Source organism: Bison bison, unplaced genomic scaffold (assembly GCF_000754665.1).
Source record: "Bison bison bison isolate TAMUID 2011002044 unplaced genomic scaffold, Bison_UMD1.0 scf7180017864363, whole genome shotgun sequence".
Classification (NCBI taxonomy): domain Eukaryota; kingdom Metazoa; phylum Chordata; class Mammalia; order Artiodactyla; family Bovidae; genus Bison; species Bison bison.
Window position 1 is genome coordinate 469,595 of NW_011494935.1, and position 19,338 is coordinate 488,932.

At 38.8% G+C, this 19,338-nt stretch overlaps 1 protein-coding gene across 1 annotated transcript; it reads right to left on the reverse strand.

Annotated features, from left to right (window-relative positions):
• Positions 1 to 7,410: 7,410 nt before the first annotated feature.
• Positions 7,411 to 12,829, reverse strand: LOC104999757 (hepatitis A virus cellular receptor 1-like). The gene is made up of 3 exons (XM_010855343.1): positions 12,787 to 12,829; positions 10,435 to 10,767; positions 7,411 to 7,589 (listed from the first exon to the last, which is right to left on the reverse strand). Exons 1-3 carry the CDS (start codon positions 12,827 to 12,829, stop codon positions 7,411 to 7,413), a joined length of 555 nt encoding a protein of 184 aa, XP_010853645.1.
• Positions 12,830 to 19,338: the final 6,509 nt, after the last annotated feature.

Below are 19,338 nucleotides of genomic sequence, written 5' to 3' on the forward strand. Positions count from 1 at the left end.
ACTTCAGGTACCTCCTGATAAACACTCTGAGGAATACAGAGGAGGGTGACCTAGCCTCTGACCTGTCCTTGCCTAAATGGAAAACAGTCAGTGCCTTGGGAGGGAAAAGCTGTGTTATCACCTTACTTGTAGCGGGGAAAGCAGTTAGATGGAACACAGGGTTACAGGAAGCAGTCTTTGCTTGCTTTTTAAAAAATATTATGTTACATAAAAACTGAAAGTTCATTTTAGAGTGTGCAGCTCAGGATAAAGAAAGGAAAACAAAAATCAACCATAATTTCAACATCCAGAAATAGTTACTATTACCATTTTTCAGTACATACTCTTAGAATTTTATCTTTCTAGTAGTTTTCTTAACAGACACAGTTAGCGTATCCAATGTATACTACAGTATATACATCATTTTATCTTGTATCTATAACCTATATATAATAAATATATATATATATATATTTTCATTTTTGGCAATGCTACTTGGCATGTGGGATCTTAGTTCCCTAATCAGCCATCGAACCTGTACTTACTTCATTGGAGGCATGAAGTCTTAATCATTGGACTGTCAGGGAAGTCCCAATGCTATCTGAAAAGCTAGTTTTTTCATTTAACAATTGACACTGTCTTCTCATGGCAGTAAGTACACTGCAGTGACAGCATTTTTAGTGGCAATAAATGGGCATGCTTAGTTGATAAATTATTAATCTCTTATTATTGAACATTGAGGTTGTTTATAACATTTTCATGATTATAAACAGCAGCAATGTATATCTTGTTTTATACATCTTTATGTATATGTTCATTCTCCTCTTAAGATACAGCTCAAGAAGTTGACCTATTGGGTGGATATATATGCTGCTTGGTTTCAAGATACTTGGGAGACACTTCATCTCTTCACGGTCAAGACACAAAAATCCCACGATTGTGTTACCACCTCTTGTGAACTTGCTTCTGTATTGCTTACATTATATAGAAGAGATTAATTGCTACTGAATATACCTGTCCTGCAGGTAACTGAGGTCAAAAACAATCTTCTCAGAGTGTTTGTTTCTTTTTTTAAAACTAGCATAAGTCTGACTGACATGACATTTACATGGTGGCAGTTCTGCTATTTAACAAGCACAACAAATTCAGCCCATGTCCATCAGATCAATCAGTACCCATATCATCAGAGTGATTAAAATCTTTCATATCATTCCTACGTGGTAGTGTTCTCATTGTCACTAAGTTATGCAACATAAGGCCGTTTGACGTCACATTAACCCCACTTTGCTTGAACTTGAATATCTCTTACAATGTCCATGCTGCAATTTCTCACCACTTGCAATCAAGATTACTCTCATACCTGAGTCTGTTCATGTTTTTTGCTTCTAAAAGTTATTTGCACATAGTGAAAGGAAAGTTGTTTCACCCAAGGGAGCCAAAAGTAAAAATCTCACTGATAAATTCTTCTAACTTACACACAAAGATAAGGCTTTGATGAACATCATAAGACTATAGTCCCTTGGATTTTTCCCAAGCTACTTGTGGGAAATTACACAAATTACACAAATCATAGAATCACAAAGTTGTTGAAGACCTTAGGACCTTAATATGTCATCATATGGGGAGGATTATATATAGAAAGACTCAGCAGTGGCCTCAAAATTTCTCATAGGAGGAAAATTAGATTGGAAAAGGATATCAGGGGGCCTATGTTTAAGGAACCATACTTTCATTGACATAATATTTTTGATGAGGATGGCCCCCATTCCAATACATCAATTCAAGGCATGTTATTTCTCTAACAATGATCTCAGTCTTTCTTGTTATATAATGTTAAGTTACTATGCCTGAATTAATTCACTCTTTTTTTTCTTATCTTATGGTCAGGAGAAATTCTGTCTTGGCTGTATATGTGTGCCTAGAGAAAAATATCACTTTTCAGGTATTTCTAACAAAGTAGTGCATCTATATAGACTTGTAAAATTAATTAAACTATCCCTATTTAAGAGTCAAATTGTTTCTTCCTTTATTTTTTTAAATTATAAAGAATCAATCTGTGGTCTAGTCTGACAATAATAATCTCTAAATGTAACTTGATTCCAGAAGAGACATATAAGTCAATCAGGCTAATAAAATAGGAAGGAATATGCTTACAGTTTGATTGTTATGCCAGTGGGGATCTGGAGACTGTGTCACAGTGCCATTTCCATCTGCTCAACAAGAAAGAAAATTAATAAGAATTACAAAAAGATATTGAACTTTCCTGCAAGCACCAAATATATTCACACTGCCTTCTGGTAATGAAGGGAACATTGAATAATCATATGGCCTAATGCTGTAGGCATCCCAGGAATAACACCAAGTTAGTAAAATTTATTAATTTAAGTAGTAATGTCATGTTTCTTAACCATTTTGTCATGGACCCTTTGAAAATGAACCTTTTTTTCTCCCTATGGAGGGGGAAAAAAATGCATGCTCACAGAAAATTTACTGACAATTTTAGACAAGTCAGAGTGACCCATTCTCAGAACTAGGTTAAAAATTACCACTTACAGATAAATAATCAGTATTTTCATGGCAGCTCAGAAACTTGCAATGAGTGCTCAGAAGTCATTACACATCCAAAGAGCAGAACCACTCCGTTCAAAATGAACATTACATTGGTTTTACATTCAAAATGTGAGTGAAATGCACTAAGATACCTCAAACAGGTGGCATCCAACTCCTACATTATATGCCAGTGTGCCCAGACACTGATCCAAACGTGCTTTAGAAAATATGTTACATCACTCCCAAGGCCAGTATACCTTATACTACCTAAACTCCCAATACAAAAGGATACTATGCCTTAAAGTTTTCAATGTCCAAATTTTAATAATGTTTTGAAACATCTCTTTTGTCCCACAGAACATATACTGTTGGCCCTTCTAAGCAACTATAGGTCAAATGCAGGATTCTCTCTTTACTGAATATCTATTATATACAAGCACTTTACATCCTTATACCCATTTTCTTAATCCGAAATTTTAGATGAGGTGCTGAAATGGTTGAAGTTTCCAACTCTACTAAAGGACAAGAGCCTCAGCTCATAACCACCGCACACACTATGTTCCCATCCAATGTAAATTCTGCAGGTCTCAGAGATTCCTGTACTACTGACAGAGCTATAAAACCATCATTTTCTAATGGTAGTGAAAATAACCATATCCCCCTAAATTTTCACAGTTTACATTACTGTATCTACAATTTAAACATTCCGACACTACTTCTTCAAGAGACAAAGACAGTGTCTACAGTCTAGTCTCTGTATAATTTATGTTATAACCTTAAATCCTTAAGCTATAGAATGAGTGATGTTACAAAAAAATAGCATGGACTTGAGTTAGATGAAACTTGACTTCAGTGCTGACATGTCACTTACCAATGTGACCTCGATCAATGTCCTTTACATACACATTACATACATATGCATGTAAATGTATGTATTTATATTTCTAGCTGGGGTAACCTTGAACTACAAGCTCTTGATAGCACCTGTCTCATAAAGTTATCACATTAGATGATGCATGTAAGGTGCTTAACACCATGTTAAACAAATATCAGGTATCACAATTATGTTGCTATATAACAATGGGAGCAAAGGGGAAGGGACACCATGCAATGGATTTTCCAAATAGCATGTCCTTCATTCCTTACAAACATGTAGTGAGGAATGAAACAACTTGCCCATGCGAGTGCAGCTTGAAACTGCCATTGGCGGAGAGTTGAATTGAAAGCTGTTTGTCTCCAAAGTAGAACTAAATGTCCTCCTCAGTCTGGCAATGGCAAGAAATAAACCTGCCCAAAAGAATTAAATGAGATAATGCACAACAATTTGCTGGCACGTGCATCTGAAAAGGTAGGTGCAGGCCCTGTGAAAACCAAAATTCCTTCTAGACTAACATTCTTGGCTTTGTGAGGCTTTAACCCACGGAAGTGTGACTCAGGCACTGTGAGGACTTGGCTGAAGGGCCTCAGAGATACTGCAAAGATGGCAGCAGTCACAGAAGTCGTGGGGACACAGCTGCTGCAATGTCTGTTCCATGCTGCCAAGTCTACTTGACCAGGTTTTAGTGACATATTTTAGAGAACAATTTCCCATTTTCTACTTTGTTCTTCCTCTTAGCCTAAAAGTGTGGGGTGCAGTTGCCCCAACTGCTCTTACCTGTATTTTTATCTGCTTTCTCCTTGTTTCTGTGCCAAGAAACACTTCACACCAAGGATTCCACTTTCAAAACCAAATGTCACTATTAGCTAATTTCAAGTAAACTGGTCCCTCTCTGAGTCCCGCTGCATGTCCATTTTCAAATAAGAGCTTCCTTGAATGATGGGCAAAGTAGGCCACTCTGGGTGTTTGCTACAGATTAGCAACTCCTGAGCATGATGAATCATAGGCACAAGTCTTAAAAAATCTGACCTTGTTTGGATGCTTCACAGGCACATGGACAAAATAAGCCAGTTCTGCACTACAAAGGGGTTCACATGTGGCACTCTCCAAATATACCACCATGGGTAACAGAGTTAGCTCAGAGAGATGACAATTCAATATCATCTTTCTCCATTATAGGAAAAACAAACTAATCTTACATCTCAAAAGAATATAGACTTTCCCAAACAAGGGAAAACTTGGAGTCTTTGGGAGTGGAATAGCATAATCCTTGTGGGACCTGCCTCTTTGGCTCTGGTGTCCATGTCCTCAACCCAACTCAAAGTGTCCATGTGAAATGAAAGCTCGACAAGGCAGCAGGGAAGCCTCCTGAATCTGTGTAGTGTCTGGGGCTTAGAGGAAGCATAAACAGGCGACCAGTTCAGTCTGGACCAGTTTGGATTTAATTGTTTTACGGCTCTGTCCAGGAAAGTATGCCTAGAAATAAGTTTAAAGACAAGGCTGATTCATTTTATTTAGAAAAATGTGGATATATATGTGGATGATCCCAAGTCATACAAGCTGCCTGTGTCACTCAAATGTACGTATTTCTGGACATTCTAAGTAACGGTCATAGTTCCAACTCCATCACTTACCTTGTAACTGTGTCCCCAGATCTTTATCTCAAATAACGCTTGTAAGAATAAGTAATATTTCCTCCATTTTCCAAAGGATAAAAACAGATTCAAAGAGGGTAATAAGACATTTGTTCAAGTTGCATAGCTAAGTGGAATAGCCATTGTTGTGATTCAAGTCACGCTTGTCTTATTTCAGAATATGTGCTCTGAACAATGTGCTAGTATTTTATCAAAATTTGAATGTTCCCAGGTGTTCAGGAAAGAAACTGAAGTTACCTGCTGAACAAGAGTGCCATGGTGAGCTGGTTATGTTTCTTTCATACAGGGTAGTAGGCTGGCTTTCTGCTGTCTGAGTTGGAGAAGACAAAGAAGCTATAGGAATGACAAGAACGGAAAAGTAGTGTTCAATTAGTGGAGGAAAATTTACACCCGCAGCAGAAAGAACAAACAAAACTAAATCAGAAATTACCCTTTGACTGTTTCTTAGAAATGTATTAATAGATGTCCTTATGGTAGTTACCTGCTATGTAAGCATTTCATTATCATGAATAAATCTGATCTAGATAATGATCTGAGAGCTAAACAATAGAATTATTTCACTTTTTATACTTCTTTTGTTGTTCAGTTGCTAAGTCGTGTCCAACTCTTTGCAACCCCATGACTGCAGCATGCCATGCTTCCCTGTCCTTCTCTGTCTCCTGGAGTTTGCTCAAACCCATGTCCATTGAGTCAGCAATACTGTCTACCCATCTCATTCTCTGCCACCCTCTTCTCCTTTTGCCTTCCATCTTTCCCAGCAGCAGGGTCTTTTCCAATGAGTCCGCTGTTTGCATAAGGTGGCCAAAGCATTGGAGCTTCAACTTTAGCATCAGTCCTGGGGTTGTCATTAGAATTAAGAGGCTTAGTATTATAAAGTCGTTAGCATGTTTCCTGACACAGGATACAGAGTAAGCATTAACTTCACCGAAATCGTATCCTCAAGTGTTGGATTACGCTTCAAAATGGATTAAATGATCTCTATTCAGAGCTCCTTGTAAGATAGAATCTCATTCACTTGGCCCTGTTCTGGCACTCTTATTTTTTCCTCATAATTCTATGTTAAACAAGGCTGAATGGACCATCCTTCTTATATGTCCATGACCAGTGGTCTGGCTTTTTTTTTTTTTTTTTTCCCTTGCTATTAACGATTCCTTTGATAATCTAGTAAAAACCATAGGTCCCTCTCACTCTGAAAATGCTTAAAGATACAAAAGATGAATATAAGAGGGTGCAATTGTTCACAGATTCTGTGAAGCCAGGTTTGGAAACCTGTTAAGAATCCCTACCCTAGATTGTCCATATGCCTTAACACAGTGCCCTGGATGGTGCATATCCTGACTTTGAAAACTTCTGCACTTACAAGTACTTTTGCTTACCTGGCTGGAGGTCCTTTGTGGGTGCTGGCATTGGAAGAGCAGAAGTAGAGGACCTCGCTGTCACTGGAGCAGTGGTGACTGTCATGGTTGGAGTAGTGATGTTGATTGTTGTTGGCACAGCAGTGGTGGTGGTTGTTGGAGCAGTGGTGACCATTGTGGTTGAAATAGTGGTGGTGGTGGTTGTTAGAGTTGTGGTGATGGTTGTTTTGGGGGTAGTAGTGGTGATTGTTGTAATAGTGGTAGTCGTTGTTGGAGTAGTAGTAATGGTTGTCTTTCTAGTAGTGGTGGTTGTTCTTGGAATAGTGGTGGTGGTGGTAGTGGTTCTTGGAGTAGTGATGGTAGTTGTCCTTCTTGTAGTGGTGGCTGTTCTTGGAGTAGTGGTGGTAGTTCTCTTTCTTCTATTGGTTCTTCTTGGCGTAGTGGTGGTAGTAGTCCTTCTTGTAGTGGTTGTTCTTGGAGTAGTGGTGGTAGTTCTCTTTCTTCTATTGGTTTGTCTTAGCGTAGTGGTGGTAGTTGTCCTTCTTGTAGTGGTTGTTCTTGGAGTAGTGGTGGTAGTTGTCCTTCTTGTAGTGGGGGTTGTTCTTGGAGTAGTGGTGGTGGTTGTTGGAGTAGTGGTGGTAGTTGTTGTTGTAGTAGCAGTGGTGGTGGTCGTTGTCGTTGTAGGTGGAGCTAGAAATCAACATGAAAGCAGGGATTCATCAAGCAGCAGGAAACAAGAGACTCGTGCTGGGCCTGTGCACCAACACAACCACAGAGACTGTCCCCAGGCAGAACTCAGCACTTATCTCCCATGAACTCCAAGTTCTTGTCATGGGTCAACTAGAATCTGTGACTGAAGAGGGAGTGAAGACATGGTCACAACAAGGCAACAGCGGCATTTAAAGGATGGTATTGTGGGAGGTGTTGCTATTCAAAAATGACACATGGGATTTGTGTTGAAGCAGTTTGTAAAGACTAGTCATACATATCAGATTTACATATCTTCATAAGCATCTGTGAGGGAGGGGAAAGTGTCTAGAGCCTGAAGCTGTCTTTGTCCTCTCAGCAGTACATGACTAGAGCCCAAATAGTAGTTCCCAAGAACCAGACTATTGACCAAATAAATAGCATTCACTTCTGTCAGTTCGGGTACCCTCCTAACATATCTGCATCCTAAATGCGGATTAATTCACATCGTTAACATATGCTGGATAACAGAGATGCCATATGCCACCAGGGAAGCCCTGAAAAGTCATAGATAGTATATACATGAATGGATGAGGCTGTGTTCTAATAAACCTTTATTCATTAAAAAAAAAAAAAAAATTGTTGGTGAGCTTATCTTATAATCTGATCTGGTCCTATGGCTACAGTTTGCCGACCTGGGTCTAACAGTGTAGTTAAAGATTTTGAATAACAGTGCAGTCTCAATCCCCTCCCTTCAGTTTGATGTGAAACTTAAGAAAAAGAGGAAGCAAGAAAAACATCTGATCAAAGGAGTATAACAAGGAGGAGATTTAATCAGCTTGTTCCACTAATGTGTCTTGCTCAGGACTAAATATTTCCTAAGGAAGAAGCTAGGACACAAAGGCTAGGAAAAGCTGCTGGGGAAGAGCCCTAAGAGAGGTTGAAAGTAAGCTCATTCTGTGAAAAGTGCAAGAAAACTCAAAGTATTGGGTTGGAGGCAGAGAGTCACTTTGGCTCAGTTATGAACCCGTTTCCCACTGGACAGAGCAGTGACTTTGCAAATACTCATCTATTAAAGAATTTATAAGCACTCTACATGTCCCCTATTAATTTCTTTCTTCCTCCAGACCAATCGTATAATTTCACAACTCCAAAAATAATCTCTTCTCCACACACAGCCTCCTGCCACATGTATATAGCACCAGCATCTTTTGGCTTTCTTAAATTGCCTCCTAGATGTTTTCCCAGAGTCAGCTGTTTTCTGCATCACAATTGACCTGATTTTACTTGCCTTCATCAAATAAGCTAAGTATCTTTGATGAAGTTAGGAAAAGTTATGAAATTGAAATATCAAGTTAATTTAAACTAAAAGAGACCTAGCTTATAAAGGCTCTGAATATTGGGCTCTGTTTTCATTAGAAACTTTAGTGGGAAATTACTTACTATGAAAGAGCACCAGAAACCAGGAAATCCTTTAGAACCTGCTCCTTTCACCAAGTGGTAAGAAAAATTAAAATATCTACATCAAGATAGAAAAACATAAACTTCCCAGACTTTTGGATTTCACAAAATTCTTAAAAGCCAAAAGTGAACAGTTGTTGAGATGAAAATGTTCTCATATTGCAATAAGGTGATTTTAATTATTTTTTCTCTTTTTTTGTTATAATTGTTCTATTTTATTATTAGTTATTCTTAATCTCTTACTGTGCCTAATTTCTAAGTTAAAATTTATCGTTGGTATATAAGTAACGAGTCATACATGACTGAGCGACTGAACTGACAAGCATAGGAAAAAACATGCACAGGGTTTGGTACTCTGTGCAGTTTCAGCTATCCACTGGAGGAGACACTCTTGGAATCAACCCCCATGGAAACAAAAGCAAAAATAAACAAATGGGACCTAATTAAAATTAAAAGCTTCCGCACTACAAAGGAAACTATAAGCAAGGTGAAAAGACAGCCTTCAGAATGGGAGAAATAATAGCAAACGAAACAACTGACAAAGAATGAATCTCAAAAATATACAAGCAACTCCTGCAGCTCAATTCCAGGAAAATAAATGACCCAACCAAAAAATGGGCCAAAGAACTAAACAGACATTTCTCCAAAGAAGACATACAGATGGCTAACAAACACATGAAAACATTCTCAACATCACTCATTATCAGAGAAATGCAAATCAAAACTACAATGAGGTACCATTTCACACCAGTCAGAATGGCTGCTATCCACAAGTCTACAAGCAATAAATGCTGGAGAGGGTGTGGAGAAAAGGGAACCCTCTTACACTGTTGGTGGGAATGCAAACTAGTACAGTCACTATGGAGGACAGTGTGGAGATTCCTTTAAAAACTGGAAACAGACCTGCCATATGACCCAGCAATCCCACTGCTGGGCATATACACTGAGGAAACCAGAATTGAAAGAGACACATGTATGCCAATATTCATTGCAGCTCTGTTTATAATAGCCAGGACATGGAAGCAACCCAGATGTCCACCAGCAGTCAAATGGATAAGAAAGCAATTTTAACTTTTAAACAAGCAATTTAGTGATCTGATGTGAGTGAAAGTGAAACTCACTCACTTGTGTGCAACTCTTTGAGACGCCACGGACTATAGAGTTCATGGAATTCTCCAGGCCATAATACTGGACTGGGTAGCCATTCCCTTCTCTAGGGGATCTTCCCAACTCAGGGATTGAACCCAGGTCTCCCATATTGCAGGCTGATTCTTTACCAGCTGAGCCATGATATGGTGTGAATTGTGCTTCAAAAAATCCAAGGGTAGAGGGAGGGGATGAAACTATATAGACTCTTTCAATGTATATGCTACAAAATTGAGTTGACAGTTGTCTAAACCAAATGATACATCTATTTGACAGGACCTTATATTACCTGTTTTATATGTGTGAAACTCTCTATGAGTCTTAAAATGTTAGGAAAGAACATTTGAAAATTCTCCAAAGAAATGACCTCAGAGAAAAGGTCAGATTATCAAGAAGAAGAAATTCAGCTCCAAAAAAATACTCACTATATCTCAGTGTGGAACAGTGAATGCTTTTTCATGAACCAACTAGTATTCCTGAAGCACTGCTTCAGGAGACAGTTTGCTGACTGGAAAGATGCTCTAGCCTACTGTCTTGAATCAAGGTTAGTCTTAACACTTCACTCTACACAAATACAAGATATTCAGTTGAAGAGTTATTAGAAAGCAAGATCATAGGAAACTTTTCTTTCCCGACTAAAGGAAAAGAAAGTTATTATCAAACAGAAAACTCTATCTCTCGGAACCCACAGGAAGTGATCAAAGAAGTAGGAAGATAAGCTCACCTGGATTGATCCTCAACTCTAGGGTGGTTTTTATGTCATTGAACCACCCTCTCACCTCAATTCGGCAACAATACAAGCCACTGTCAGACACGGCAGCGTTGTTTATGGTCAAAGACACATCCCTTCCACGAATATTGCCATTTAGCTGGTAACGTCCATCCCTCCGATAGGTGACTCTGTATCCATCAGTCCAGATGATGTTAGTTCCGCAATTCAACCAAGGACATGACCCTCGGCCCCAACACATGCTTGTGACTTCTCCATTATAGTAGCAGGGTAGAGTGACACTCTGACCCGCCACTCCAGTCACTCGATGGTAAGAGGTTACACCATCTGTAAATAAAGAGAAACAAGAGCATGAGGTCTCAAAATATTAACTTTAATTTTATTTTCATTTTGTTCTTTATATAGTTTATGCTGTTTGAAATTATCTAATTATATCTTGAGTTTGTAAATTTAATATATGCTTTTCTGGTAAACATATTCTTTAGCAGTATTATTATTAACCAGATATATTTGAGGATGAAACATCATATAAATGTCTTTCTGTATTCAGGATTACTTCCTAATAGGACAGGTTTATGAGAGAAAGTATCAGGACAAAGGGCAGAAATATGTTCAGTCTTTTGGTGAATATGATTCAAATTCCTCTCCAAAAGGTTTGAAACAAAGGATACTCCAGTAACGCATAAGTGTGTATGCATTTTATCCTGTGTTTGACAGGTATCTGCTTACTAAATGTTAATACATACAAGTGGCTTTTCCTCTCCCCTAGATTCAGTCACTGTCTCAGTTGAAATCTGATTTTAAAACTGTTGCATTTAAAATTTTGATTTTCAATTTTATTAAAATTTTTTAAATGGCTATGCAAAAAACTTCACCTCACAAATCTTCTCTAAGTTAAAGAAAAAACAGCTAATACCCTACTTACAGCATCATTGGCAAGAAGGCAGAGGCTAATAAACTCTTTAGAAATCAGTTTTTGGAAAAAAGGGTTTATAATACTCTCAGAAGGAACTGAGACTTATAATGGGCTTTGTTGTTTTTGTTTAGTTGCTTAGTTGTATTGGACTCTTTGCCACCCCATGGACTGTAGCCCACCAGACTCCTCTGTTCATGGAATTTCACAGGCAGGAATACTGGAGTGGGTTGCCATTTCCTTCTCCAGGGAATCGTCCCGACTCTGGGATCAAACCCATGTCTCCTGCATTGGTAGGTGGATTCTTTACCACTGAGCCACCTGGGAAGCCCATCCTGGTATTTAGGATCGATTAAAAAAACTTCAAGCAGGGATCCCTTCTTGTGAGTTGATGACTGTCCTGCAATGGAGCACTGTCCAGTTGGCCAGGTGAAACCAAAAAATTGGACAATATTCAATCAAATGTTAAACTTTACCTCTTAAAAACAAACATGCAGGAAAACTGTCTCCTGCAGCAGTGGTTTAAAAAACTGTATTGCCAAATGAAGTCTGAAGGTCCTTAAAAAAATCTGAGATTCAACAACCAGTCATAATTAGAACTGGGCTGTAAATCTGGGAAATGCTATGGGAATAAAACACTCATTGTTATATAAAATAAGTCTAGTTTTTATTACCAAAATTCTGATTATCTTCAATTTTGCTTAATATCATTTTTGAATTATAAAGGTAATTCATGCTGATTATAGAAATTTGTTACAGAATATAATTTAAAAATATACTTTTCCTCATATTCCTACCTCTAGAGATTTTTTTAATTTAGGATTATGTCTGTTCCTAAAAATTTCCCCTATCTCATATAATGTTAAAATATGAGATAAATTATTTTGTTTATTAAAAATTAAATGTTTTGATTATTGATTAAAAAAAAATTCTGGCCACTTGGCACCACATGTGGGATCTTAGTTCCCCAACCAGAGATAGAACTCATGCTTCCTGCAGTGGAAACACAAAGTTTTAACCACTGGAAAACCAGGGAAGTTAAAATACTTTCTTTTTAAAAGAAACAGTTACACATGGTTAAAAAAAATCAAAAAGTACAGAATAGTACAATAAAGGACTCGTCTCCTTCCCACCCATCACCATTGCTTCTTCCCACCCTCATCCAGGGTTACTCTTTCTTACATACACTTGAGTAGTTCATGCATACACAACCATCTACCTACTATTTTTTTTTTTAATTTAAACACCAAAGGCAGCATAAGCTGTACTGTACTGCAGCATGCCTTATTCACCTACCCATAGATTTTTTAATTCTTAGAACTTAAACTTGATCCCATTACCTTCAACAAAGCCCCCCTCCACCATGCCCACACACCCCCTACACACCCCCTACATCCTTGGGGTTCCAAAGCACAATCCACCTATTCACTTACCTAGCAGGAATAGGAGGCCCAGGATGGCTACCCAAGGATGCATGATGCTATTGGCCTGAAGGAAAGAGAAAGCAGACTGCTTGGTGTGGCCCTCAATCAGATGGTATCAGAACAAGTCTTAATCTCAGATTGCAACTTCTCCCTTTCACCCTTACAGGGTGAATCACATAAGCCTGCCTGCAGGAAGCAGGAAGTGAAGTGAAGTTGCTCAGTCGTGTCGGACTCTTTGCGACCCCATGGACAATAGCCTACCAGACTCCGCCGTCCATGCGATTTTCCAGGCAAGAATATTGGAGTGGGCTGCCATTTCCTTCTCCAGATTTTCCCAACCCAGGGATCGAACCTGGTCTCCTGCATTGCAGACAGACTCTTTCCCAGGAAGCAGGAGCACATTTGCAAATGCTTCAGCTGTCTGTCTGCTCCAGGTGACTGAGAGCTCTGCCCCTTCCAACAGACAGGCAAAGCTGTCCTCTGAAACAGTGCCTACTTACCCAGCTCCTTTCCTACACCTAGAGTCCAAACTGACTCTAGGTGCTGACAGAGGACATGAGGGAGCAAACACGAAGGAAATGAGAGGAAGGCTTAGCAGGGAAAGCCAGAGCAAAGGCCAGACTTCCCATGGCAAAAGTACACTTATCCTTAGCCTTGAAGATGAGTCACCTGGCTTTCTGGTGAGAGGAGGGTACTTCTTCCTTTGTGGTCAGAATGGCTAGTCCCCAGCCTTAGTCAAATTATCAAATGTCCACTGAGCTAAGAACTGAGAGTTGTGAGTTTCACTTATGGCTCAGGAGACTGCCTCTCAGATAGCTCTGAGGAACCACGCCCAAGAGGGGTGGAGAGATAAGCTTATATGTGATTTTGGAGAAGTATAATCAAACATCTCAGTAGAAGGTCCCCACTAGATACAAGAAACAAATACCTCAATTAATGCCTTTAGCATTTTTCTAAGTACAGATGATGAAACTTGCAGTCATAAAATTTTCTCCTGTAAACATCTAACTATCTAAAGGTTGTTTTACTAGTTTCCCCAGAGCACAGAGTACTTCATTTTGGATCACTGCACTGAATTCCTTTCAGGGTATATTGAGTATCAGTGACTACAATGGCTAGTGACTTAATTCTTACAGAACCAGATGGCTAGGGACAGTCCTTAGCTGGCAGTGCCCCCTCATGGTTATAAATTCAATCATGATTTAGGAGGCAGTTCATGACCACTTTATCTCATAGTGCAGTTCAGTTCAGTTCAGTCACTCAGTCGTGTCTGACTCTTTGGGACCCCATGAATTGCAGCCCGCCAGGCCTCCCTGTCCATCACCAACTCCTGGAGTTCACTCAAACTCACATACATCGAGTCAGTGATGCCATTCAGCCATCTCATCCTCTTTTGTCCCCTTCTCCTCCTGCCCCCAATCCCTCCCAGTATCAGAGTCTTTTCTAATGAGTCAACTCTTCGTATGAGGTGGCCAAAGTACTGGAGTTTCAGCTTCAGCATCATTCCTTCCAAACAACCCCCCGGGCTGATTTCCTTCAGAATGGACTGGTTGGATCTCCTTGCAGTCCAAGGGACTCTCAAGAGTCTTTTCCAACACCACAGTTCAAAAGCATCAATTCTTTGGCGCTCAGCTTTCTTCACAGTCCAACATTCACATCCATACATGACCACTGGAAAAACCATAATCTTGACTAGACTGACCTTTGTTGGCAAAGTAATGTCTCTGCTTTTGAATATGCTATCTAGCTTGGTCATAACTTATACCTTTTTCTCAGTCAGGCCAGTATTTTGATGATCTTCAGTGTGCTCTTACTGGACTAGGCACTGCTAATAGTAGCCAAAAGTCTTTGGACCACATGTCTTTCAAATCTGTTTTGGTCCAAGCAAAATACCCTGTGTTGCTTCTTCCCATATTTAGAGCTACACTATTACAGTCTTGAGTTCATAAATAAATATATACATGTATAGCTCTTAAATAAATATATATGTTCAAGTTGCCTAGTCATCATTTTTATCAGAGGTTTAGTCACACATTTAGTAATGCAAGAAATCACAATCTTGTAAAATAGGCCAAACAAAAGTAACATAGCTGCTGTTGCTACTGCTGCTGCTAAGTCGCTTCAGTGGCGTCCAATTCTGTGTGACCCTATAGACGTCAGTCCACCAGGCTCTCCTGCTCCTGGGATTCTCCAGGCAAGAACACTGGAGTGGGTTGCCATTTCCTTCTCCAAACATGAAAGTGAAAAAGTGAAAGTGAAGTCACTCAGTCTTGTCCGACTCTTAGTGACCCCATGGACTGCAGCCCACCAGGCTCCTCCATCCATGGGATTTTTCCAGGCAAGAGTACTGGATTGGGGTGCCATTGCCTTCTCCGAGTAACATGGCTAGTAGCATTAATAGGGTCATAAGTAAATATTTAAGCCAAGAGTTTCAATTAAATGTGATCCAGTACATTACCAGCTCATCTGACTCAATCTGTCCTGTACAATCACTATCTTAAAGGTAATGAAATACTTGTATTGTTCACAAGGCATCCGGCCTAATTCTTTAGTGTTATTAAGCTGATAATCCTTAATTTAAGTTCCCAATGTAAGGGAACTTTTAAACTTAAATGATTTAAATAATCTGGTGGGAGTCATAAATCCACCCTGTAGCTGAAGGACGATCCCTCCTAATAATCAGGAAGTTATATTTGCTGACTGAAATTTTGTTTGTTATTATTGAGCTTGAGTAACTTTAAAAGAATGTTCATATTATAGAGAAAGCACTATTGACTGGCCAAGTGAGGGAGTCTAATCTAATAATATCAACATCTGCTCAAACAGAATTATAGCTTTCTTCTGGAATAAATTTCCTAAGAGTCATCCAATTAGACCAGTGGGGAGGAGAAATCCACCATGGTAACCCAGAAGTACTAGATGTAGGTAACTGATCATAAGCCTAACAATTAGATTAATTTTTAAACTCTGTGTAAGACTTACACCATGATAAAAAAAAAATATGGACTTATGAAAAAGTCCAAGAAATTATCAAAAATAATTATAATATATAATTACATCCATACTTTTATAATTATATAATATGATATTATTATCTAATGTAACTATTATGCTGAAAGTACTGTAACTAATCATACAGATCAGATTGGGATTCGGATGTGGTCTTCTCTTTGTCTTGATGGGAGTGTAGTTTCTCCTCTGTTTGAACTTTGTTTTAAGGTGAGTTTAAGTGATTGCCACCATGAAATTAAAAGATGCTTACTCCTTGGAAGGAAAATTATGACCAGCCTATACAGCATATACAAAAGCAAAGACATTACTTAGCCAACAAGGTCCATCTAGTCAAGGCTATGGCTTTTCCAGTAGTCGTGTATGGATGTGAGAGTTGGACTGTGAATAAGGCTGAGCACTGAAGAATTTATGCTTTTGAACTGTTGTGTTGGAGAAGATTCTTGAGAGTCCCTTGGACTGCAAAGAGATCCAACCAATCCATTCTAAAGGAGATCAGTCCTGGGTGTTCTTTGGAAAGAATGATGCTAAAGCTGAAACTCCAGTACTTTGGCCACCTCATGCGAAGAGTTGACTCATTGGAAAAGACTCTGATGCTGAGAGGAATAGAGGGCAAGAGGAGAAGGGGACGCCAGAGGATGAGATGGCTGGATGGCATCACTGACTCGATGGACGTGAGTTTGAGTGAACTCTGGGAGTTGGTGATGGACAGTGAGGCCTGGCGTGCTGCAATTTATGGGGTCGAAAAGAGTCAGACATGACTGAGCAACTGAACTGAATTGAACTGAAGGGCTCCATTGCAAGAACTCTTTCTAAGTGGAAAATACAAAACCAAAAGTCAATTTCTTTTGTTTGTTTTGTGCATGAGCTAATCAAGCAAGTCTGACAAGTGTCCTTTCATGTAGGTTGGAGACAGTCCTTAAATGATGCCTTTCCAAATGCATAATCTTCTGGTTATCGGCCATGAGGCATCTGATATTCATCCAAAGATAGATTACAGTGATAGGCTTCAGAGACAAACTTAGAGTGTCCTTTTAATAATTCAATTAAACTTTACAATAATGTAACCTAACAACAGGGGTCTATCTCAGAAGTGAGTCTTGGGCAGTAAATACAGACCTAAATGAACAATACTAGAATTTAATATCTGTATATGTAATTTTTCTCTCTAAAATTATGTGACTTCTATCAAATATAATCAAATAAAGAGTAATTTGTTTACAAAAATAAGTCTGCTTTCAGTAAACTTGGCCTGATTACTTATATAAGTGTAACTGAACATACAATCCTTTTAAAAATTGGTTTAGGTGGAACTTTTTATAAAGAATCTCAGATTGAATTTTTAAAAGGCTTCTTTCTCAAGGTGAGAAAAGTCATCCGAAGGGCATGCCATCAGATCCCACGTGTGATACCTAAAGATCTGAATTAATTTCTCTCTTCTCAGAGTTCTAAAGTGTCTTCAGATTCCTGCAACTGTCAGCAGGTGGACTTTCTTATTTACTTGATAAGTCTGCTAGCAGCCTCAGATCAGATCAGATCAGATCAGTCTCTCAGTCGTGTCCAACTCTTTGCGACTCCATGAATCGCAGCACTCCAGGCCTCCCTGTCCATCACCAACTCCCAGAGTTCACTCAGACTCACGTCCACTGAGTCAGTGATGCCATCAGCCATCTCATCCTCTGGCGTCCCCTTCTCCTCTTGCACCCAATCCCTCCCAACATCAGAGTCTTTTCCAATGAGTCAACTCTTCCCATGAGGGCGCCAAAGTACTGGAGTTTCAGCTTTAGCATCATTCCTTCCAAAGAAATCCCAGGGCTGATCTCCTTCAGAATGGACTGGTTGGATCTCCTTGCAGTCCAAGGGACTCTCAAGAGTCTTCTCCAACACCACAGTTCAAAAGCGTCAATTCTTCAGCGCTCAGCCTTCTTCACAGTCCAACTCTCACATCCGTACGTGACTACAGGAAAAACCATAGCCTTGACTAGATGAACCTTTGTAGACAAAGTAATGTCTCTGCTTTTGAATATGCAGAGACATATTCAAAAGGTTGGTCATAACTTTCCTTCCAAGGAGTAAGTGTTTACAATTTTGGAGGGATCAGGTAGAAAGAAAAGAGACATGTTTCAGTTTTGCTTACAAAGTATCACAACGAAATTGCTGTAAGTTATAATTAGTTTAAGGGGAAAGGTTTCCTTATATCTGGAAAACAGATTAAAAAGCAGTAATATTTCAGACCAGAAAAACCATAAAATCTATAACCATGTTCATCAGTTCACTCAGTCCTACATAACTAATTCTTGATCTTTTGTTAACAGTTTTATAAAGCTTTTAAAAGCCTGCTGCTGCTGCTAAGTCGCTTCAGTTGTGTCCGACTCTGCGACCCCATAGACGGCAGCCCACCAGGCTCCCCTGTCCCTGGGATTCTCCAGGCAAGAACACTGGAGTGGGTCTGTCATTTCCTTCTCCAGTGCATAAGAGTGAAAAGTGAAAGTGAAGCCGCTCACTCGTGTCCGACTCCAGTCCCACTTGTCAAAAATTCTTTCTGTGAATTTTCTTGAAAATGAAGCATTTTTGCAAAGGCATCAGGATCAAACAATAACTGTCTATGAACAACAAAGATTTTTAAAGACATGGTTAAAGATCCGATTGAGATGCAATTGACAAAGAAACTACTGCTATGACAGAACATTTTAATAATCAGAATAAAGTCTGATAACATTTTACTATGACATATCAGAGTCTTAGGAATTCCAATAATTTCTAAAGTATCTAAAACATTGCCCCTAATAATATAGTGTAAGGATGTTTATCACCATCCCTTGAAATGCTTCCCATGCAGTTTAACATAGGATATAAGCCTAGTTAGTTTAAAATTTTTATCTTTGATAAAGAGAGAAAACAATTCCCTTAGGTATTTCAGGACCTTTTGGAAAATCTCAAAGTAAGCTAAAGGTCAAATGAACTTCAAGAAGAATTTGATCTCTGGCAAGTTTGCCAAAAATATCAAAAGGCTTTAAAAAAAACACTTGGTCAGGTGGCATTACAGGTCACTATGAAACGATACTTATACTTAACCAAGAAACAATAAAATATTTCAAAGGCAAATACAGAAAGTTATAAAAATTACTTAAAATACAAGGAAAATTCACAATCTGTTACAAAAGTCAGATCAATATTCTTAAGAAAACTCTCCCCTCTTAATAGAGAGAAACCAAAGTCAGGTTTTGTACTATTTTATCTTTAATATTGAAATTCATTTGCCCAATTAAATTAATTCTAACCTTAGTTCTGCCCAAACATAAAATCCTTTCTAAAGTTTCTTTTTTCCTCTCAAACCTGCAGTTTTCTATACTTACAACAATCTGTCTCTTCTTTCCTATTTAGAAATAACTAGCATCAGAACAAAATTATTTTCTTTTTCTTTAATAAAATGCATTTTTATTTCTTATATCTTCTTCTTGTGAAGTTGCTCAGTCGTGTCCGACTCTTTGCAACCCCATGGACTGTAGCCTACCAGGCTCCTCCGTCCATGGAATTTTCCAGGCAAGAGTG